We start from the raw sequence: 22104 nt of genomic DNA, 5'->3' as shown, positions 1-22104 counted from the left end.
CTTAAGGAGGACCGAGTCACCAGGGTGAAGAGCTGGTTCTTGGGAGTCCTAGTCGGTCGGCTCTGGCTTGGGCAGAAACCTGTTCTCATGTTCTCGGAGCAATTGCCTGGTTAAAGACAGATATGGGAGATACGTACCCAGGGGAGGGGGATCAGTAAGAAGACGGTGGTTGAGCAAGAAGAGTCAAAAGGACTCAAGAAAGTGGGGCTCTTTGGTGTAGCTGGAGTTTGGTCAGGGCCATGGGCAGGAGGTCCGGTCCAGGAGCTGCGAATTTCTAGAGAGAGTTTAGTTAGATGGTTCAATAGGTTGGAATTGAGTGGCTATGATGAGGGTTCGAGCCAGTGACAGAAATCCAGCAGGATGTAGAGGAGGAGGGATTGATGTTGGAGAGTAGATGGAAAGTTGTGTTGATGAGGGTGGGCATAGGAGTAGGTCCAGGGTTCGTAAATAGAGAGCGACATTAGAGGATTTCCCATCCAGACAGTAGAATTGATGATTCCCTCATCATTCCGTGTCCGTTTCACCTGAAAATATGAAAAACCTGAGCAGAATTGGAGGGTCCCTTGCCAGGTAAGAGCCTGTGAGGAATGATGGGTCATCCTGTCCTGGATGGTGTCGCTTCGGGGATGGTGGGAGGCACTTGGTGAGCCTGAGCGAGGTAGGTATTGCAGTGAAAGTGGGAGGAATGTTAGAATGCGCTGATATCAAAGGAAAATGGAAGGAGCAGTGGAAGCCAGGGACCTGGAGGCTGGAGAAAAGGCGGGGAGGGAGGGAGCAGGTCGCACAGCCTGTTCCCAGGCCTCTAGCCGCTTGGATTTTAAAGTTGCTGCATTTTTCCTTTGGGAAGGGTGGAGGGGGATGGGGTGAGGTCAGAGCAGTTTTCAGTTCAGAGGAGGGGACAGTTGAGAGGAGATAAGGAGATAAGGCATTCACGGTGAAGACTGAGCTAGGCGAAGACAGAGCTAGGCGAAGACTGAGCTAGGCGAAGACAGAGCTAGGTGAAGACAGAGCTAGGCGAAGACTGAGCTAGGCGACTGTGGTCTGGGACAACAGGGCCCCATGACGGGATGCATGGCAGTGGAGGATCGGTGTCCCTGTAAAGGGAGGGGGCCAGGAGTGGGAAGAGCAGGGAAGCTGAAGGGCTCAGAGTGACTGCAGAGTGGCCACTAGGATGGTGAGGATGTCTCGTCCTAACAGGGGCATGGGGCATGCTATCATCAAGGAGGCAGGGAAGGGGTCCGGTGGCCAGAGGGCAGGTGGATTTGCCGTCAGTACCCATGTCCGAGATCTTGGAAGGATAAAGGGGCCCTAAAAAGGAGGGCAGGACAGAGAAGGCAGCCCCCGTGTCAACCGGGAAGGTGACCTACTACCTTCATTGTGACCCGAGGCTCAGCGAGGGTGATTGGAGTCATTGAGGCTGGGCTTCTTCAGTCTTCAGCCAGTTCCAACATGGCCAGCGGGTGGGTCCTGGACTGGAAGGGTGGCCCCCCCTACGCTGAGGCGTAGAGGACCCACCACTTTTCCAGGGCAGTCACTCTTCCAGTGACCATTTTGACCACATGCCGGGCAGGGCTTGGTCAGAGCCCGGGGCTGGGGGCACTGCATTGCCCAGTGGCCTTCATTTCCACATCTGAAGCATTCTCCGGTGGCGTTCCTTTCGTTGCACCCCCACCGCTCACAGCCCCCTTAGGGCCATGGCGGCTGCCGTCGACCACAGGGCCACAACTAAGGCGTGTCTGCAGGTCCACCTCCTGTGGAAGGCAGGCCTCCCATTCTGACTGTGCCTGCTCCTCCAGGGCATTAAGAACCTTCAAGGCCATTTTTCACTCGATCTCGGACCTGGGTCTGAGGACCAATAAAGACCTTAAAGGTCGGGTTAGAGAGTGGGGGGCATAGATTCAGACTATGCCCTCAGTTCCTGGACGGGACTATGGCAGGGGTAGAATGGGCGCAGAAATGGAAGAGGCTGTTTTGGAGCTGACGTTCTTAGGATTTGGGCTCTAGGGGAGAAGGAAGCTGCTAGATAAGAGGGTCTGAAGAGAGCACAGCTGCAACCTCCCGCAAAGGGAACTGGCCGGCCACCTGTGAATTAAAGTGCTGGCAGTCATGGAAGCGGAGTTTCAGCGGAGCGCGCAGAGGAAGGCCGGTGGTTAGATCTTACAGAGGGCACTGCGTGGAGTACGGGTTACTAAGGCAGGCTGTAAGGGAAGGGGAGAGCGCGGGAGAGGTGGCCTGGGTGGGCTTGGGAGAGGTATTGGCAGTTGAGTTTAAAATCCGCAACCTCCCAGGGGCAGAATGGAGGAGGAAGGACAGAAGGAAGGTAGAGCCTACGGACGCGTGTGTGTACTGACTGGGAAAGTAGGCAGGGGCGGGGGCAGCAGGGGACTTGAGTTTCCGGCTCCCGCAGCGGCTATGGTGTTAGTGGCTGTGGCGGTGCGCGGACGGACCAACTGCGTGGCGGCGTAACGGGGCACAGTGGCAGCGGAGGCGTGCAGGGGCATGGGGTTGTAAAAGGTGGTTTGGGTTTCTGGACACCGTGGGGAGGGCAGAAGAGGGGAGGCGGGGTCAGGAGGCGGTGGAGAAGGCGTGGCTGGAGGAGAATCCAGCAAGGAGGGAGGAGGGGAGAGTGTGGACGGACAGGGGCTTATGCCGGCGGGAGAGCGGGCGGCTTTCACTAGGGGAATTCGGGGGAGTTCTCCGATGGAGGGGGTGGGGGGACGCGGAGACGATGGCGTGCCGTCGCCGCGTCCCACACACAGCACATGAACCCACCCCCACACGCACCGCACACACCTGGGGCTCAGCGGCGCAGGGACAGCCGGGAGGGAGGAGGAAGGACAGGACGAGGAGAGAAGGCAGAAGGAACTGTGGGGGGAGGGATGGGGATGCAGCAGAGAGATGGAGAGAGGCTGAGAGAGAGACTGAGAGAGAGAGACTTGGAAAAATTTCCCAGTTCGCTGGCAGAAATTACTGAGATCGGTGTGATGGTAAAGTCAGGGTCCCGTTTTCATACTGAGGCCATGCTACGTAAAAAGGACGCAGGTCCGGGACAGGCCCTGTGTTTAGCCAGATCGGTGAGCCGGCACCCTAGAGGTGTGCTCAGGTCAGGTTTGGAATTTGGATTCCCCCTGTGCTTGAGCCCTGTGGCCTGTAGCGGGGCTAAAGGCTGGAGTCCCAGTGGTTTAACCCACGCTACGGAGGGACGGAGGGACCGTGGGCGGGGTAGAGGCGTCCCTGCTACCCCCCCGGGTCCGGAGGAGCCTTCCTGGAAGGGTCCGGAGAGGCAATCTCTGACGTGGGGACAGAAATGCCGGCGGGCGGGTGGCCACCTGGGACCGGCACGGGGCGGAGCGGGACTCACCGCTGATGCTGCCAAACTGGGAAAAGTTGCTGAGCTGAAGAGATGAGGTCCTGATGGGTCCAGAGCCACGAGGAGGGAGAGGCGGGCACCAGAGCCGTGGAGGGACGGCCAAATGGAGTGCTCGCGCCACCCGGGTTTCAAGGCACCAAATGTTAGGTTAGGTGGCTCAGGAGGCGGCGCAAGAAATAGAGACCAGTGAATCAGAAAAGAAAGGAAAGGAAAAGGTTTATTTCTGCGTCCCCAGGGAGACCCACGTACCCCAAGGACAGGGCACGTGGATTCACACCAACAGGGAGGGGGGCGCTTTTTTTATACTGCGGTTGGGTGAGGGGCGGGGACATGAGCTGAGGAATTCTCTGCCGCAGGGGATGGGCGGGGGTATTCAGAAGAAGTCCATATCTGTGTGGGGGTATGTGGATTCAGGGAGAAGAAGCTGGTATCTGTGTCTGGCACGTTGATCTGTGAGAAATTCCAGGGGAAGTCCATTGTCTCATCACATGTCTGCATGTATCTGATCCTGGGCTCTCTCCGACCTAACAGTTACCATGCCTGTCCTGGCCCCAATCAGGCCGCTTCTTGACCACCTGCACTGAGGCCCACCCCCTCCCTAGCTCCCATCAAAGAAAAGCTGCTGGCACTGTTGGGGTGCTTCCTCTGCACCAGGGTCTTGTCAAAGTGTGCGACCTCCCCTCAGCCACCAGATGAGGAAACTGAGGCCCAGGGAGGTCAAGCCACTTGCACGCTCTAAACCTCGGCTCATAGCTGCATGGCTCCCGAGAGCTTTCTCCTGCTCACTGTTGGGTCCTTACAGCCTGACACACAGTAGGTACTCAATTGATATTCGTAGATTGACTAATTGCTTTCTCATGGAACTCACAACTCTGTATCTCTCTGCCTGGGGTGTCCATCCCCATCTTGCAAACTCCTACTCATACCTCAAAGCCCCATTTAGAATATCCACTCCTTAGGAAGTCTTCCTGACACTCCCACTCTTGTCTGTGTTCCTCTAGTCCTCATTCCTTCCACCAGCCCAGCTCTGAGTCCATGGAACTGGAGGTGTCCATGGGGCTGGGGTGTCCATGTTTGGCTTTTTCTGCTCTGAGTGGGAGTAAGCGGGTGGGTGGGGGACGGGGAACATTAGGGAGGTTAGATCTCCCCCACGAATCTGTCTTCTCTTCCTCTCCTCTCTGGCGCTGGAAAGGAAACTTCCAGGAGCAGGAAAATTATTTTATTAGAAAATAAAGTGTTTATTCAAAGATCATTAAAAGTCCAAGAACCTGTGTGGGAGCTGGTATGAGCGGAAGTGAATCTCAGGCTCAGCCAGGCTGGGCGTGGGGCTCCTCCCCAGAGTCAGGGCCTCGGAGGAGGCCAGGTTGGGATCCCAGGATCCGGCAGGCAGGCAGAGAGCAGTCACAAAGCACCAGGACTCTGCAGAGCTGGGGCCAGTGGGCTGGTCAGCCTCCCGGACTCAGCAGCTCACCAGGTACATCCCTGTGGGGGTGGGGCCGTGAGTGGGAGGAGGGTCGCTTGTCCCTACCCTCGGATCTCCCAATCCTTCTCAAAATACCCCTTAACTCACTGCCCCATGGACCCCAGCAGCCCCTTGTGGGGGCAGGAGAACAGGGTGAGGGTGCTGGTGCAGTGGTGTTTCTGGCTGCGGGCCCTGGATCCTTGCAAGGACACCCACCCTCCAGGGGATGGCCCAGACACATTCATCTTCCTTCCTGACCCCTCCCCCTGGACCCTGACCACCCCTCCCTGTCTGTGAACACCCCACACTGGGTTTCCAGACCTGACACCCACCTATCCTTCCCAAATACCTCAAATGCCTCCCTCACCCCTGCATCCTGGCAGAAGCAGGGGGTGGGGCTTGGCCATAGCAGAGGCCTGGCTCCCAGGAAGGTGGGGGCAGTAGAGTGGGTACGTACCTGTGGCAAACCTTCTCTTTACCAGCGACATGCGGTAGCCACTGCCCACCAGCTCCACGTCCACGCCGGACAGAGTGGCCCCTTCGCTGGTGAACTGAGCGGCCACGGGGCTGGGCGTGCTGGGCCCTGAGCACGGCTCCCAGCTGGCAGACAGGCGGCCAGAGCCTGGGGAAGCCTGAGGTCAGCTGTGTCCCATCCCTGGCCTCAGGCCCACAGTGACCCAGACTCTTCCCTGGCCCTGCTTTGATTTGTGGCCTCTCTACCCCTCTGACCTCCTCTTGTGCCCCTGCACCCGTTTTCTTTGGCTCCACAAGACTGTGTGTGGTTTGTAAAGGGATCCTGCCCCAGGACCTTTGCACCTGCTGTGCCCACTCCCAGGATGCCTCTCCTTCAGCTTTGTCAAAGCCCTTCCAAGCCTGGCCACACTCCCCTACCCCAAGCACATCCCCGATTCTCCCACCTGAGACCCCTGAGTCCTGATGTACAGCCACAACTCACCCCCTGCCTCGGACACATCTGGAAGTTTCCATAGGAACCGCTTCTCCTCCAGGTTCCTGGCATCAAGAGAAGCTCGGTCAGGTCAACCCCAGAGAGGACACTTAGAACCCAGGGTCCCAGCTCAGTTTCCTCTCGGCTATATGACCGGAGCAAGCCAGGCCGCTCCCTTGCTTCAGTCCCCGTCAGTGAAGCCGGGGTGGGATGTGGAGCAGCTGGTCCCGAGGCCCCACAGCCTTGCAGCATTTTTAGAGGATGCATTTGGTCCTGTAAGCCTGGCTTCTTCGTGACAGGTTCTATCCTTTATACAGAACCAAGGCAACACTGGAGCTGGATTCAGATCCTGATGTGATCTTAGATAAGCAATTTAGCCTCCCTTTGCCTCAGTTTCCCCATCATACATAGGGACCCGGAGGGATTGCTAGGAGCTGTAAGCCAACCAGTGCGTGCTGAGCCCATGGACACACCTGGCACGGAGGAAGCTGTGTCAGATATTATCCCTGTGTGATAACAGCACCCTCAGCTGTAAGCGGTTCGAGCCCACACCGGCCAGTCAGGTGCAGGGTGGACCCTTTAGTTCAGTGGTTCTCAACCTTGGCTGCACATTAGAATCGCCTGGGAATCTTTTTAAAATCCTGATTTCTGGGCCTCATCCTCCGGAAATTCTGTTTCTTTGTTACTAATGTTGTGGCCTCACCCCATAAGAAAGAAACAGAATTTCCGGAGGATGAGGCCCAGAAATGAGGATTTTAAAAAGATTCCCAGGTGATTCTAATGTGCAGCCAAGGTTGAGAACCACTGCCCTAGTTGCTTCATCAAGGGGAGGGCTGGGGGGTTCAGGGGCACCGCTGAGCCCCTCTTGGCCATCCACGTGCCCTCACCAGGTGGCAGCCGGCTGCAGGCGGACATTGGTCACAGGCTCCCCCACAGGCAGCAGGATCTGGACATTGGTGAGTGGCGTGGGCACAGCCGTGGCACCGGGCCGGTAGCTGTACTCCACCGAGACCTGAGTGAGGGTCGCCTCACACTGCCAGTGGGCGCTCAGCTGCAGCGGCACAGACTGGGGACCCGGGCGGGAGAACTGGAAGAGAGAGGACAGAGCTTGGGCCACCCTGTCCTACCACACGGCGCACTACAGCCGGCGGGAGTCTGTGTGGCATACACCGCCCCAAGAGAGACCAGTCCGAGGCTTTGCAGATAGGAGTCTGCATTACACCACACGTCCAGCAGAGGGCAGGAGAGGGCCTCATTCTAGTACAGTCTGTGGACAGGCACCCCCGCAGGGGCCTGGGAGGGGCACTTCTAATTTGCATAATGATACCATCTGCACCGTGGAGGCCTGGCTCCCTACAATGCCTTTCTGGCCACCATTTACCCTCTGCCCCCCCTATACTCCCACCATCCCTTCCCTGCTCCCTCTGCCCTGCCCTTCCCCTCCGTATCCCCATCCCCTCCATATCCCCCATCCCTTCCGTATCCCCATCCCCTCCGTATCCCCCATCCCCTCCGTAACCCCATCCCCTCCGTATCCCCCATCCCCTCCGTATCCCCATCCCCTCCGTATCCCCATCCCCTCCGTATCCCCATCCCCTCCGTATCCCCCATCCCTCCGTATCCCCATCCCTCCGTATCCCCCATCCCCTCCGTATCCCCATCCCCTCCGATCCCCATCCCCTCCGTATCCCCCATCCCCTCCGTATCCCCATCCCCTCCGTATCCCATCCCCTCCGTATCCCACCCCTCCGTATCCCCATCCCTCCGTATCCCCATCCCTCCGTATCCCCATCCCTCCGTATCCCCATCCCATCCCATCGTATCCCCATCCCCTCCGTATCCCCATCCCCTCCGTATCCCCATCCCCTCCGTATCCCCATCCCCTCCGTACCCCATCCCCTCCGTATCCCCATCCCCTCCGTATCCCCATCCCCTCCGTATCCCCATCCCCTCCGTACCCCCATCCCCTCCGTACCCCCATCCCCTCCGTATCCCCCATCCCCTCCGTATCCCCATCCCCTCCGTACCCCCATCCCCTCCGTACCCCCATCCCCTCCGTATCCCCATCCCCTCCGTATCCCCATCCCCTCCGTACCCCCATCCCCTCCGTACCCCCATCCCCTCCGTATCCCCATCCCCTCCGTATCCCCATCCCCTCCGTATCCCCCATCCCCTCCGTACCCCCATCCCCTCCGTATCCCCATCCCCTCCGTATCCCCATCCCCTCGTACCCCCATCCCCTCCGTACCCCCATCCCCTCCGTATCCCCATCCCCTCCGTATCCCCATCCCCATCCCCTCCGTATCCCCATCCCTCTGTATCCCCATCCCCTCCGTACCCCCATCCCCATCCCCTCCGTATCCCATCCCCATCCCCTCCGTACCCCCATCCCCTCTGTATCCCCATCCCCTCCGTATCCCAATCCCCTCCGTATCCCCATCCCCTCCGTATCCCCCATCCCCTCCGTACCCCCATCCCCTCCGTATCCCCATCCCTCCGTATCCCCATCCCCTCCGTACCCCCATCCCCTCCGTATCCCCATCCCCTCCGTACCCCCATCCCCTCCGTATCCCCATCCCCTCGTACCCCATCCCCTCCGTATCCCCATCCCCTCCGTATCCCATCCCTCCGTATCCATCCCCTCCGTACCCCCATCCCCTCCGTACCCCCATCCCCTCCCTACCCCCTGCCCACCCCATCCAGCTAGGCCACCTGGTACCGCAGCAGCACTACATTGTAGTAGGAGGCGGCTGGATTCTGCTCTGCCTGGCGCTGCAGGGCCTCCGTCAGGGCTGTCATGTTGAGCCAGAAGTCTTTGGTCTCAGGGTCGCTCTGGGAGGGGTCGCTGCAGAGACCCGGAATAATCACCCCCACCCTCGGAAGAAGCCTCTCAGGGTCCCCAGCACCCCACCCACCCCAAGGGCTTCCTAAAGGTGCTGATTTCCCAGGCCACCTTGGCCCCGCAAAGAGCATTTGCAGGGGGGAGAGGCGGGGGAGGAAGCAAAGGAAAGTGAGGTCCAGAGAGAGGGAGGGACTTGCCCAGGGACACAGGGCAAATCCTGGGAGGCAGAGGAGGAGTTTACGGCGGGGGAGCTCCTGGCCCCCACTAGCCGCTGGGACCCCCTGCTCCTGCCTCCCTCCTCCCAGCAGTACCTGAAGAGCAGGTCGGCATTGGGCTGGAAGTGCTCGATGGGGGTGGTGTGTACTAGACGGAAGCTGAGGACCGGTGGGGGTGGGGTCCCGCTGAACACACGCACAATGCCGGCTGGGAAGGTCATGGTCAGCTCCCCAGTTACTCGAGCCAGGCAGCTGGGTGAGAGGGGAGGGGACTGGGCTTAGGCTCAGGGCTCTGCCCGCACCTCATCCTCCCCTCTTTCCTGGGGCTCCTTGGGTCTGCAGAAGCAGCAAGGCCCTGGCTACACCCCAACCTCCCCCCCCCCCCATTGTGTCCCCGCCTGCATAGCAATCCAGGCTCCAGGAAGAAGCCACACTGGGCTGAGGAGGCAGGAACAGCTCCTGCCCTGGTTCTCTTTTCCCCTCGGCCGCCAGGAAGCTCACAGCAAAAATTCAGCTTTAGAATTGTCTTCATGTTGGGCGTGGGGTCTAAGGCTCTCTTCCTCTCTTTGGTTTGACGTGAAGTTCTTTTCTTCTGGGCACCACCCGAGACGACCCCCGGCCCCTCAATTCACCCTTTACCCACCTCCTCCACGGGCCTGGCCTCTGGAGTTCCTGCCTTCAGGTTGAGGCCTCTACACAGTGGCAGCAATGACGCCAGCCCTGTTCCCATGCCCTCCGTCTCTCCCACTGCCCTTCAGGAGAGGGGCCTGGAGGCTCAGCCCAATGGTTAAGGCCCTTCCGTGGGAAAGCCGGTCACAAAACCTGGAGGCTGTCCCTGCTAGAACCCAGACACAAGCCCCAGGGAGCCCCGTTGCCCCTCACCGTCCGCACTCTCCCCGGCACTGCATACCTAGGGCTGTGGCCACGGAAGTAGGCGTGGACATACTCGGTGAAGACGGTGGCCACGGGCAGGGCATCCTGGGAGCCCAGGACCACAGGGCTTGGGCCCCGGGAGATTCCTGGCGGGGGTGGGGGGGGAGAATGAAGGACAGATAAGAGCGTGAGGACAGGTTTCAGGCTCCAGAACCTGCCCTCTGCCAATAGGGTGTCTACGGTATCACAGCCCCCACCCACCCCGGCCAGAGAAGGTGAAGCCCACAGGTACCGTGTCCTGTCTGGGAGGAGACGCTGCAGCGCTCGGGGGCGGTGCCGGGGACGGAGGAGCCCAGCGGGGAGGAGCTCAGAGAATGAGGCTGGAAGGGAAGGAGACAGGCCGGGCTGTGGACACGCCAGGAGCAGTGTCCTGCTGCCGACCGGAGGCGCCCCAGCCCAGCGCGGCCATGCCCCTCAGCCTACCAGGTCCCCGTTGCTGCTCACGAGGGGGCAGGACACCTTCCGGGAGCGGGGCCTCCGGGGCGGGGCTGCCAGGCCCTCCGTGGCCGGAAGGTCAGCAGGTCCGGGCATTGGGTCTGGGGAGCGAGTGAGAAAGACGGTGGCTGAGAGGCTGCCTGGGCCTCTGGGGCCTCCCCAGGGGAGGATCTCAGTCACAACCCGGGAGTCAGACTGACTGTGGGGAGACCCCTGGGTGGTCTGAAGTCCTGGGGCTTCAGAGAAGGTGCCAGACAGGACTGCGGACGCCACCCACAGCCCTGACACCAGACTGTGGCCTAATAAGAGGGGAGCTCCCCGCCTCGGAGCCTGGGTGCTCAGGAGGCAGGCACGCTATGGCGAGGGGCGGGGGTTGGAAGAGGGCTTTTCCCTGACTTTCAGCCATTCCATGACTGTCACCCTTTCTGAGAGGGTAGCAGTGGCCTCCTCCCCTGGCCCACGTCTGAGTCTCACCCTTCTTGTCACGGTGTCCCGCCCAGGGTCCCCTCGCTCTCCTGCCTCCCCAGCAGCCCCTGCTCTGCTCCAGCTGAACCGCTTACCCACGCAGCCCCCTCCCACCCGCCCAGGCCACGTTCCTCTCCCTCCCGTTGGGGACCGTTTCCGAGGTGCTGCCATCCCCTGGGCTGCCGGGTGGGGAACTGCACCCCTGGCCTTGGTCGTGCCCGTCCCCCGGGGTGACAATCCCACGCCAGTGACGTTGCTGAGTGTGCCCTGGCCGCACAACCGGCTGGCTGAGAATCCCTGTTCTGCAGTGAAGCTCTGACTACTCAGCTCGTCTACGCTCACCGTCTCCACTCCCTCCCTCCCGAGGGCCCTCCCATCAGGGTCTTTCTCTAACCATGGCCTCTGCCTGGCACCCCCTCACCACTGCTGGGGACCTCAGTGGTCACAGCCGTTTCTAAATGCAAAGGGGACTCCACCCTCCTCGTGTGACCTCCAGGCACCCACTCCTGCCTGCTCGCCTCCTCCCTGCCCCTGCCCTGCCTCAGCTCAGCCTTGGACCCTCTCCTTCCTCTCCGGCCCCAGGTGCCGGTGCCTGACCCATCTCCTTGCTGACGTCTTCCCCCCCTCCCCGCTCCCTGCCATCCCTCTGTTCTGGCCACACCGGCCTCCCCGCTGTTCCTCAGGGGGCCTAGCGGGCTCCCACCCCATTGCCTCTGCTGGGAACCTCTGCTCCCACATCCATATAGCTTCACCTCACCTCCATCATGTCACAGCTCAGATGTCCCTCCTCAGAGAGGCCCTTATGTTTGGGAGCCCTCACCGGGCACCTGCCACCTCCTGCCTTGTTAATTACCCATCTCATTAAATACCCTCTCCTTGCAAGGGTGAGGTTTCCGCCAGCCTCCATCTCAGCTCTGTCCCCAGCCCCTGGCACTGATCATGGTAGATGCCCCATCCTCCCCACAGCTCCCATAACAGTTCCTGGCTGCAGGACTTACCGCCTCCAGCCACAGCCTCCCGCCCCCAGGGGCCTGGGGATGCTGCAAGGGGCAGTGGCGAGTCTGATGACAGCAGGGACCGCGTTCCCCTAGACTCGGGTGGTGGCTGCGGCCTACAGGTAGGTGGGCTCTGCGGGGTGCCCGGGCGGAGGGCCCAGGAATCTGGGAAGGGGCCAGGTGCCGCATGGGATGGTGAGTCCAGGCCGGAGTCCTCCACGTTCTCCGGCGATGAGGAGGAGAAAGGCGAGGGGCTGGAGGTGAAGCCGAGGCTGCTGGAACCTGGGGGGAGACGGGGCGACTAGCTCCAGACCCTGCCCACGCGGGGGTCCGGGCCATTCAAAGCCAGTGCTCACAGCCCACCCCAGGCCACTCCCGCTCGTTCCTTCTCTCGCCACTGACGCCTCACCCACCCCCCACTGCCACCCCCACTACCAAGGGGCTCCACCTTCTCTCTGGCTCTTCCTACGCAGGCTGCGGCCCCGCCCACCCTCACACTGACCTGGCCCCACTGGTCTCCCCCTTGGCCCACAAAGGCCCCCAGCGTCTGCCCTCGCCCTCCTGCCCACAGAGCCACCTACGCCTGCAATGGCTCCATCCGTCCACCCGCCGGCCACACCCACGCTCCCGGAAGCCCTTACCCCCATTACCTGTAAAGTCTTCATGGTCAAAGGCTGACTCTAGGGGTGGCCCAAAGAGGGTCTTGGAGGCCAGCTCATCGGATTGCAGCTTCTCTGTGCAGCTGGGGACCAGACGGACAAGAGGGGCTGTTCTGTTGTCTCCGTGCCTCCTCTCACCTCAGGGCCTTTGCACATGCTGCGGAGTTTGGCCTCCGTCCTCCCAGTTCTCCCTGTGGCCACTCCTGCTTCTCCTCAGGGCTCAGCGCAAAGTCGTCCTCCCCACAAGCCCAGAGGCCCCCCACTGCCAGCCCGACTGAAGTCGCCACTTCTCTCTTCCATCGCATCACCCGCTTCGGTTTCGTCAGAACACTTGGAAGTAGTGAATATGCTGGAACTTATTCATTATTCATAAAACCTGAGCTGCGAGGATGTAACTCTGAGAAGGAGGACCTATCTTGCTCCCATATCCTCAGAACCCAGAATGGCATGAGTACACAGTAGGCACTCAATAAATGTTTACCAAATGAATCACTGCTAGAAAGCGGTCTCTCAAATACAGCACAGCCTCAACTCCCTGCCTGATGAGAGGAGGGGACACAGAGACACAGGGAGGGAGCCGGGGAGGTGGGGAGACACGAGGGGGATGGCCCACCGGCCCACTGTGCAGAGGCAATGTCCCACCCCGTGGAACTCACCTGCTGGCCCTCGGGGCGGACCGAGGCCTCTGTGGCTTCCCAGCAGCATCCCCTGCAAGAGAAGGGCCTCCCCTCTGAGCCGTCCTGTCACCCTGCCTGCTCCCGACTCCACAGACCAGGAGGCCAAGGCCGGAGAGGCCAGATCAGGCAGAGAGGGCTTTGGGCCTGAGCCGCGCTGAATCCAGGTTTTGGCTTCTTTCCCAGAAACCCCTCTTGGGTGTCAGTTAATTCTCATCATGACCTCATTTCTCAGAAGAGGAGGCTGCGTGGCAGAGTGGGTGAGCGGCCTGCCCAAGTCACACGCAGAGCTGGCATGCAAACCCGCCCAACACTTTAGGCCTAGTCCTCCCTCCATGTTCTCCTCCCGCCCCCCCAACACCCCAAAACCAAACACCCCTGAATACCGGCCGGTGTGGCTCAGAGCTCACTGGTTTGATTCCTGGTCAGGGCACATGCCCGGCTTACGGGCTCCATCCCCAGTGGGGGGCATGCAGGAGGCAGCCGATCAACGATGCTCTGTCATCATTGATGTAGCTCTCTCTCTCCCCCTCTCTCTAAAAAATCAATTAAAAAACTTATTTAAAAAAGAGACTCCTGAACAGGTACTCACGTGAGGAGTGGCGTTTCATGGTGCCCTGTGGACAAAGGGGTGGGGTCAGGCGGGGTGCCTCTAGCCGGCCCCTGGGCCCACCTGGAACACCTGTCCCAGCCTCACCCCTGGGCCTGGAGGGAGGATGAGGCTGCCAGCCGTGGCCCTGAGCTGTGCGGCGGCCGCCTCGGGGCTGCAGGCCGGGGCCCGGGCCGGGGCGGGCTTGATGTGCACGTAGAACTTGCGGGGCTCTTCATCGTCAAAGTCTGAGTCGCTGGATGAGAAGCGGGAGGGCTCAGCTGTGCGTGCGCCTCGGTCAAGGGGCCAAGCAGATGCCGATGCAGGGCCTCCCTCCAGGCAGCCCTCAAACTGACCATATCCCTTCCCGTTCAAACCCTTGGAGGCCCTGCAGCATTCTCTCTCGCCTGCCACCCTTGGCCCCGACACCATTTTACCCCCCCACCCCCTTACCCCGATCCAAGCCCTTGCACAAGTATGTCCTGCCCTAAGTAGTGAACGCCTAGCCCATTCAACTGTCAAGCCCCAACACGGGTACCCCCTCTTTCAGGAAGCCCTCTTGGATCCCCTCTATTGTGACCCAGCCCCTCCTCTCTCCCTCTTGACCAGCCCTGACCCCACGGGGCAGGGGTCTTTGCTTGGTCCTCACTAGAGGCTCCCCACAGGGTGTACGCAGAGAAGGGTGCTAATGGCAGCGAAATCACTGCAGGCAGAGCTTTCTCATTGCTATGCCAACAGCCGCCCCCAGAGGGCGCCACGAGGATATTGTTCTGGGTCACATCAGGCCGGACAGTGAAACCTTCTTCATCCACTTCTGCACAGGCCTGGAGGACAAGCGGCAAGTCAGGCTCTCCCCTACCAAACCTCGATTTCCACCCTGTACCCCTTCACCCGCTCTCCCCCTCCCCCCCCTCCCCTTGCCTCCCAGACCTAAAAACAACCCTGAGGGCACTCACCCGTGGGTCGGGCTCCAGAGAATCTCTGCAGATAAAAAAAAGAGACATTGGTATCAGCCCTCCCGCCCCATCTGCCCTGCCCTTGGCCCCCAACACTGGAAATGGCAACTGAGGGGGTGGGCCTGGATTGCGATAATGTCTGGAGCTGGCCCTGCAGGTGGGGGAACCCCGGGGCTGGCCTGGGGTGAGGGACAGTGCATCTGGGGTTGGCAAAGCAAGGGGTGTTCTCAAACAGCTGGAAGGGGAGGAACCCTGGAGCTCATCTGAAGGGCTTGCCTGAAAACATGGAACGTAGGGGCTAGTCTTGGAAAGAAAGGATCGGGGCCAGCCTGGGCAGGGTCAACCTGGGCCAGTCAGGGGACTGGGCATAGAAGGAGTGGGTACTAGTTTGGGCAGAGAGACTCCCGGGCTCATCTGGGCCGAGTAGGAACGGCTGGGACAGGTCAAGTGAGGAAATAGCAGGACTAACCTTGATCAGGGGAGGAATCCTGGACCGCCCTGGGCAGGGGCAATCCTAGGTGAGTCCTGGTCTAGCCTTGGCAGGAGGAAGACTTCTGGACTAGATCGGGCAGGTAGCCCTGAGCTAGCCTGGGTCAGGGTACTCCGTGCCCAGCCTGGAGTGAGAATGCTCCTGGGCTAGCCTAAACGGGGGACTTCTGGGACAGCCTGGCAGGAGGAGGTCTCCCGGGCCAGGGCAAGGGGGGTGGGGGGATACGGGGGGTGGGGTGGGGGGCGGGGTGCTTCCTCACACAGCTGCAGGTGGCTCCCGCTCCCGCCGGCTCAGTCCTGGGAGGCGAAAGGCCTTGGCTCCCCGCAGACGTTTCATTGCTGAGGACGGATGATGGGTGCAGCTGAGCCCTGGGGGTGCCCCCTTCCCATTCAGCTCTGCCTCCCTTTTCCCTACAGTCCAGCCTGGGCATCCAGGTCCAGACGTACTTGCCTTCCTGCAGGGCGGCTGCGCTGTACGCCTCAAAGTCCAACGGCCCTGAGACAGAAGGGATTGGGACACTCAGCAGAGAGGGCGCCTGGGCCCCAGGAGGGTAGCAGTACACCCCTGGCCACACACACACACACACACACACACACACACACACACGCACCCGTCCCGGAGCTGGTCCTGAGGGGATGGGCCAAGGGTTCTGCTCCCACCTTGGGACGGACTGGGGGGAGGGGTGATGCCTGAGTCATTTCTACGTCCAGCTTTTCTGGATGGACCTTGGGTGGGTCAGGGATGGACCACAAGTCTATGCCATGGGCTGGGCTGCAGTGCCAGGGAGAGGAGCCGGGGCTCTCCTCAGGGAGATGGGGAGCCAGGGAGGGTGTGTGGGCAGAAGCAGGACATGACTGATCTGGGGCCAGTGAAGGGCTAGATTAGAATAAGGGCCTAGGCAAGGAGGGGCGGGCTGAGCTGTGTAGCTAGGAGGGAGAAAGGACAGGCCTTCGTGCTAGACTAGACTTGGGGACAGACTGTGCACCAGCATCTACTGAATTCCTACTGTGTGCCAGGCTGACACTTCGCCTATTACCTGCATCAAATTACTGAACATTCACAGCCATCAGTTGGGGATCAGTATCACCCTCACTTTACAGACGAAGAACCGAGGCTTAGAGAAGTCAAGGCCCACATCCGAGTCCTCACCGCAGAAAGCAGTGAGGAAAAGGCTCACACCCAGGTCTGGCCCCAAGCTCTTGCTCTGAACGTTTCCCCGACCCTGCACCTGGGCAGTTTCCAATTGGTCTTTTGCTCAACAGCTCGTAAGGCCTCCCTTGGCCCTTGGGGGTAAAGTTTGAACAACTGAGCCCGGCATTCGTGGCCCCTCCGGTATCTGGTTGTATGAGATTTACACATAAGATCAGGCATCAAATCCCCTTCCTCTGTGGGCTGTAGAGTTAGACTTGTCATCAGCCCATTTCACTGATGAGGAAACTGCGACCCAGGGAAGTCTCCTGCCTCTTGAGCCCTGTCCTTTCCACACAGCCTGACCCCCAGGTGCCCCGACTCACCAGGCTTCTCCCGGCCCGTGCCCTTGCTTTCTGCAAACTTTCTCAGCAGCACTTCCACGCTGATGTTCTCTATATTTTGCTTAAACTCCTCGTGAACCTGGGCAGAGTGGGTGGGGTGTGTAACTGGGCAAGGCCAGGGACCTCTTGTTCAGCACCTCCACCCTCATGCCCCACCCCCGGCCCCACTCACCTGCCCGATCTGCACGTGGGTGTCCTCCACCGAGTGGGCATAGGAGCCCAGCAGCGTCTTCATGTGGCGCAGGTGGGTCTCCTCCATGGTCTGGAAGTGCTGAGGCAGCAGGGGAGGGGCCAGCAGAAATGGGGAGGCCACCAGGAGGTGCCCTGTGACTTGGCCCGATCAGTCAGAATATCTCAACCCCCTAGGCCCAGTGATCGGTTTGGGGAAGAGCCAAGGAGAGCCTGCCCTAGGTCTTCTGCTGGGACTATAGGGAAAGGACATTTCTTATCTCGAGCCAATGAATTGGTGGGATGCATGTGGAAGCTGCTGGTGGCCACTTTGCCAGACACACACACACACACAGATGGGGGCGTGTTTGCTTGAGAATGAAGCCCCAGAGAGAAAAACAGCCTTGAAAAGGAGAGAGGCACAACTTCCTGCCAACACCATTTGAGCACCTGGATCCAGCCATGCCTGGAACCCTCCCCTCCAACTTTTCTGTCCCGTGAGCCTATAAATCTTCTTTGTCAGTTTGAATGAAGGTCTCTATCATGTGTAACTTTCCATCACTTGCAAAATCAGAAGAAAAAAAAAATCTGATTCCTGATCCTGAGATTCCAATCTGCTTTTCACACATTTGGATGGACAGAGACCCAGAGAGATACAGGATCTTGTAAAAAGTGACTTAGCTGGTGAGGAATGGAGGCTGGACCAGAACCCAAGCCTTTCAGCCACCATGAAATGTCAGGAGACTCTTAGAGTCTAAATCCACCCTATCTTGTTAAAAAAACAAAAACAAAAAACCTCATCCTATTCTGTATAATAAAAGGGTAATATGCAAATTGACCCTAATTGCGGAATGACCAGAATGACAGGGCGCTATGACGCGCACTGAAACCAGGGGGCAGACGCTCAATGCAGGAGCTGCCCCCTGGTGGTCAGTGCGCTCCCACACTGACCCACACTGAGCTCCGCTCAGCCACAAGCTGGGCTGACTGATGGCTGCAAGTGCAGCGGTGTTGGAGGGAGCCTCTCCCGACTCCTCGGCAGCACTGAGGATGTCCGACTGCAGCTTACGCCTGCCATTCACTCCCCTTTGCCGGCTGCGCGTGCCCTATCCCTGGGATTACCATTTGCCTCCATCCTGTGATGACAATGGACCAACCCAGCCATCTGGTCGACCTCGCTTTGGTTGAGGGTTATAAAAGTGGCTTCCAGGCAGGTGGCGCATGACTTGTGAGCCAGACAGGGACAGGTCGCATCATGACCACCCAGGTGGCAGGGACGCGGGGCTGGGCCTAAGCTGGCAGGTGGACATCCCCTGAGGGGTCCTGGACTGTGAGAGGGCACAGGCCAGGCTGAGAGACCCCCCCCCCCCGCCCCAGGGCATGAATTTTTGTGTACCAGGTCTCTAGTCAATAATAATATAAATAAAAATTATACCTCATAGAATGGTTTCTATGCACCTGGTACTAGTCTGAAAACTTCAAATACAGTGACTCATTTAATCTTCACAACAACTCTATGAGGCAGGTACTATTACTGTTCCCATCTTACAGGTATGAAAACCAAGGCACAAAAATTATTTGCGCCCTAGCTGGTTTGGCTCAGTGAATAGACCATCGGCCCTTGGACTGAAGGGTCCCGGCTTCTGGTCAAGGGCACGTACTTTGGTTGCAGACTCAATCCCCGGCCCTTATCAGGGTACGTACGGGAGGCAACCAATCGATGTGTAGCTTTCATATCTATGTTTCTCTCTATCTCTACCCCTCCCTTCCACTCTCTCTAAAAATCAATGAAAAATATCCTCAGATGAGGATGAACAAAAATATAAAATAAAAAGCATTTGACTTTTGAAATAATAATAATAATGTCAACAACAATAATACTAGCTAACTGGCTCTAGCCTTTGATGGCTTTATCCCTGTGACTGAGGCTCCTGGGAGTTGAGGGTGTGGGAGGTCTGGACTTCTGAGGCCCATGGCCGGGGATGTGTGGTCTCTCAGGCACAGACCTCCGATTCTTACCAGAGCGGAGTCCAGCATCTTCTGCTCGAAGTCGGCGCGGGCGGAGTTGTACTTCTCCACGGAGCGCCGCAGGCTGTCCGCCGCCTTCTTGGTCTTGGTCTCTGCCTGGGAGGCACGGAGAGGGGACAGGGTTGGGCTAGGACACCCAGGGAGCTTCCCCCCACCGCTCCCCCAGCTGCTGGACTTCTTGGGGTGCCCAGGGTCTGGGGACCACACTCAGGTTCGATAACCATAGCTCTGTGACATGTTTTCGCTCTCCCATCAGGCAGCCCTCACACATCGGCAAGCTCCCCGGACCTGCGGACGTGGGCTGGTGTGGGCTGGAGACGTGCAGCGGTGGGCTCACCTTGTCCATCTCTTTCTGGCTCGTGCTCTCCCTTCGCAGCCGCTCCTGGTCCATGCACCGGTTCAGGTAGTTCTCTCGGGACTTGGGCAGGAGCTGGCTGACGCCCGCGAGGACCTGCACAGCATCCAGGGTGCCCCCTGCTTCCTCTTTCAGCTGCGAGGGAGGGGAAGGGGGAGCTATGGGTGCCACCTGACACCCATGGGCGCAGGACCTGAATAGATCTCAGGTGCAGACCGTGAAGTTCCCAGCTTCCCAAACATTGTGGGATTCTCTGAGTATTATTTTAATACAAAAAATTGTCATGTTTAAAGTAGGTAATATTTACACATAATTCAAAGAGTTTTAAGGGGTGAGCTCCCTAAAACCTCCCATACCCTGCCCTGGCTGAATAGCTCAGTTGGTGAGAGCATCGTCCTGATACAGCAAGGTTGTGGGTTTGATCCCAGGTCAGGGCACATACAAGACCTAATGAATATATAAATAAGTGAGACAACAAATTTCTCTCTCTCTCTCTCTCTCTCTCTCTCTCTCTCTCTCTCTCTCTCTCTCTCTCCTTTCTACTCTGTCTCTAAAAAATCAATAATAGCCTGACTGGTGTGGCTGAGTGGTGGAGCATTGACCTATGAACCAGGAGGTCAGGGTTCAATTCCCGGTCAGGGCACACGCCCGGGTTACAGGCTCAATCCCCAGTGTGGGGCCTCCAGGAGGCAGCAGAGAGAGATCTATGATTCTCTCTCATCAGTGATGTTCCTATCTCTATCTCCCGCTCCCTCTCTGAAATCAATAAAAATAAAATATATATTTAAAAAAATAAAAATCAATAATAAAACAAAAAAGCCTTCCATTCCCTGATCCCCAGCCTCCCAGGCCTCTGCCAGGGGGCCCCCATTATTACCATCATGGGTCTCCAGAATTAATCAGCACATGGACGAGTAAATATGCTTGTTTTCGCCCATTTTTTTAATGACAAATTGCAGCAGCCTGTGCTGTTTATCCCACTGGTTTTTCTACTTCATAGTCCAGTCCTAAGATTGTTTCACATCAGCCCACAGGAAACTTCCTTGTGCCCAATTTTTAAAAAATTGTGATAAAATACACATAAGATTTACTATATTAACCATTTGTAAGTATACAGTATTGAGTACTACTACCAACTCCCCTTTTTAACAGAGTTAAAAATGCAGATTTGGGCTCTGTAAATGCCAAGCACCTATGAATTATCAGACGCTACTATTTTGGGCTCCTGAGAGTCTAAGGCTTGACGCTTTCAAGATTCTAGGTTTGAAAGCGTCTAGACATGTCAGATAATAACATCTGTAGGTGCTAACCGTGGAGATGAGAGGTTAGCAAGCTTTTTCTGTGAAGGGACAGACAGCAAATGGGTTTGCCTGTCATGGGCTCTCAACTCAGAAAAAGTCAGACTATTGTACACAAGTGGACATGGGTGTGTGCCAATGAAACTCGATTTACTGGCACTGAAACCTGAGTGTCATGTCGTTTTCACGTTTCACAAAATATTCTTCTCTGGATCCCACCACCACCATTTAAGAATGTAATAACCAGCCCTCGCCGGCTTGGCTCAGTGGATAGAGCATCGGCCTGCGGACCGAAGGGTCCCAGGTTTGATTCCGGCCAAGGGCACATGCCTGGGTTGCGGCTCGATCCCCATTAGGGGGCGTGCAGGAGGCAGCCGATCAATGATTCTCTCTCATCATTGAAGTTTCTATCTCTCTATCCCTCTCCCTTCCTCTCTAAAATCAATAAAAACATATTTTAAAAAAATAAAAATAAAAATGTGATAACCATTCGAGTTCGTGGGCTGGACAGAACCGGGTGGCGCTGGGTCGGCCCCCAGGCTGCGGCGCACAGACTCTGCTCCAGGATTGAGTCTGAAATGTCTGGACAGTTCCCTGGTCTGCGGGGTTCTGGGTTCGAAATTTCAGAATTCCCAGCATCCGCAGCGGCACAAGTGGAGGCTGGAGGTTTGCAGGCCTCAGAAGGCCTGGGCTCCTTTCAGCCGCCGGCGCCCCCTGCCCACCCCACCGGGCAGTGGCCCCAGGCACACACCTTCTTGTGCATCTTGAGCTGCTCCTCGCTGTAGCGGAGCACGTCCTTGATGAGGTCCTGCAGCTTCCGGGTCAGCTCCAGGTGGCAGAGCGCCAGCTTGTCCGAGGACACACGGAAGACCTCCCAGAGCGGGGCAAAGGTCCTGGAGACGGGCACGGTCACACGCGGGCCCAGCAGGCCCAGCACCTCTGGGTCCCCTCAGACAGCATAACTGGCATTGGCTCTGGCACCTACTGTGTGCCAGGCCCTGCTAAGCATCAACACACATTAACTCATTTAGTCCCCACGGCACCCATATCAGGCAGGCTTGTGACAGATGGGGAAACTGAGGAATAGGAGGCTCCGTGGCTCATGCGAGGCCCCACAGCGAATGACCATCAGAGCTGGGATGTAAACTCAGGCCCTGAGGCCCAGAGTCCTCGCTCCAGGCCCCACCTGATAACGCAAAGGCAGCAGGGACCCAACCAGCCCCAACCAAGTTCACGGGGCCTCCCTGCCTCAGCAGAATCCCCCTCCCGCTTCCCCCGCCTTCCCTCCCTCGGCCTCCATTTCTGCCCCTGACAGAACTTTTGCCCCACAGCAGCCACAGGGAACTTTGCAAATGCCAGTGGGACCACATCGCATCCTTGTTTAAAAGTCAGCTGTGCGTCAGGCCCCGTGTCCAACCCCCCATCTCATCTCCCGCTCACCCAGGCCCTGCAGCATACCAGCCTCTTTGCTCCTCCTTGAACATATAGGGCGTGGCTGCGCCAGGGCCTCTACCCGGTCGAACAGCCGGCCTGGGTCTCTGCCCCCCAGACACTCATTCCCAGGGCTGACTCCTTCCCGCTATTAAGGTCTCAGCTCATAGAACCGGAGGCCACCCCGGAGGAGGTGTCCAACCTCTCACGCTCTTATTTCATTGCCTTCCTAGCACTCTTAGCCCCAGGAAAGGACTGTTC

General features: G+C 58.5%; 1 protein-coding gene across 14 annotated transcripts in view; it reads right to left on the bottom strand.

Moving 5' to 3' along the window:
- Positions 1-4584: 4584 nt before the first annotated feature.
- FCHO1 (FCH and mu domain containing endocytic adaptor 1) overlaps positions 4585-22104 on the bottom strand; it is a 32167-nt gene continuing 14647 nt past the window's right edge. For 12 of the 14 annotated variants that reach the window (XM_036314443.1, XM_036314446.1, XM_036314447.1 and 9 more), the window contains 24 exons: positions 21164-21305; positions 19097-19249; positions 18751-18855; positions 16736-16834; positions 16546-16642; positions 15642-15701; positions 15482-15526; positions 15291-15369; positions 14542-14566; positions 14352-14409; positions 13694-13872; positions 13589-13613; positions 12979-13030; positions 12314-12405; positions 11667-11945; positions 10192-10304; positions 10001-10088; positions 9746-9854; positions 8932-9087; positions 8491-8623; positions 6666-6865; positions 5788-5843; positions 5290-5454; positions 4585-4852 (listed from right to left, as the gene is read on the bottom strand). In XM_036314443.1, the coding sequence (XP_036170336.1) occupies positions 4830-4852; positions 5290-5454; positions 5788-5843; positions 6666-6865; positions 8491-8623; positions 8932-9087; positions 9746-9854; positions 10001-10088; positions 10192-10304; positions 11667-11945; positions 12314-12405; positions 12979-13030; positions 13589-13613; positions 13694-13872; positions 14352-14409; positions 14542-14566; positions 15291-15369; positions 15482-15526; positions 15642-15701; positions 16546-16642; positions 16736-16834; positions 18751-18855; positions 19097-19249; positions 21164-21305 (2533 nt within the window). In that variant the 3' untranslated portion in view covers positions 4585-4829. The remainder of the gene's footprint in view (positions 4853-5289; positions 5455-5787; positions 5844-6665; positions 6866-8490; positions 8624-8931; positions 9088-9745; positions 9855-10000; positions 10089-10191; positions 10305-11666; positions 11946-12313; positions 12406-12978; positions 13031-13588; positions 13614-13693; positions 13873-14351; positions 14410-14541; positions 14567-15290; positions 15370-15481; positions 15527-15641; positions 15702-16545; positions 16643-16735; positions 16835-18750; positions 18856-19096; positions 19250-21163; positions 21306-22104) is intronic. The other 2 variants (XM_036314455.1, XM_036314456.1) reach the window with 1 other exon arrangement.

Source organism: Myotis myotis, unplaced genomic scaffold, assembly GCF_014108235.1.
Source record: "Myotis myotis isolate mMyoMyo1 unplaced genomic scaffold, mMyoMyo1.p scaffold_m19_p_6, whole genome shotgun sequence".
Classification (NCBI taxonomy): Eukaryota; Metazoa; Chordata; class Mammalia; order Chiroptera; family Vespertilionidae; genus Myotis; species Myotis myotis.
Note: the sequence above shows the minus strand (reverse complement) of the source record. Positions and strands in the feature narration are given on the sequence as shown.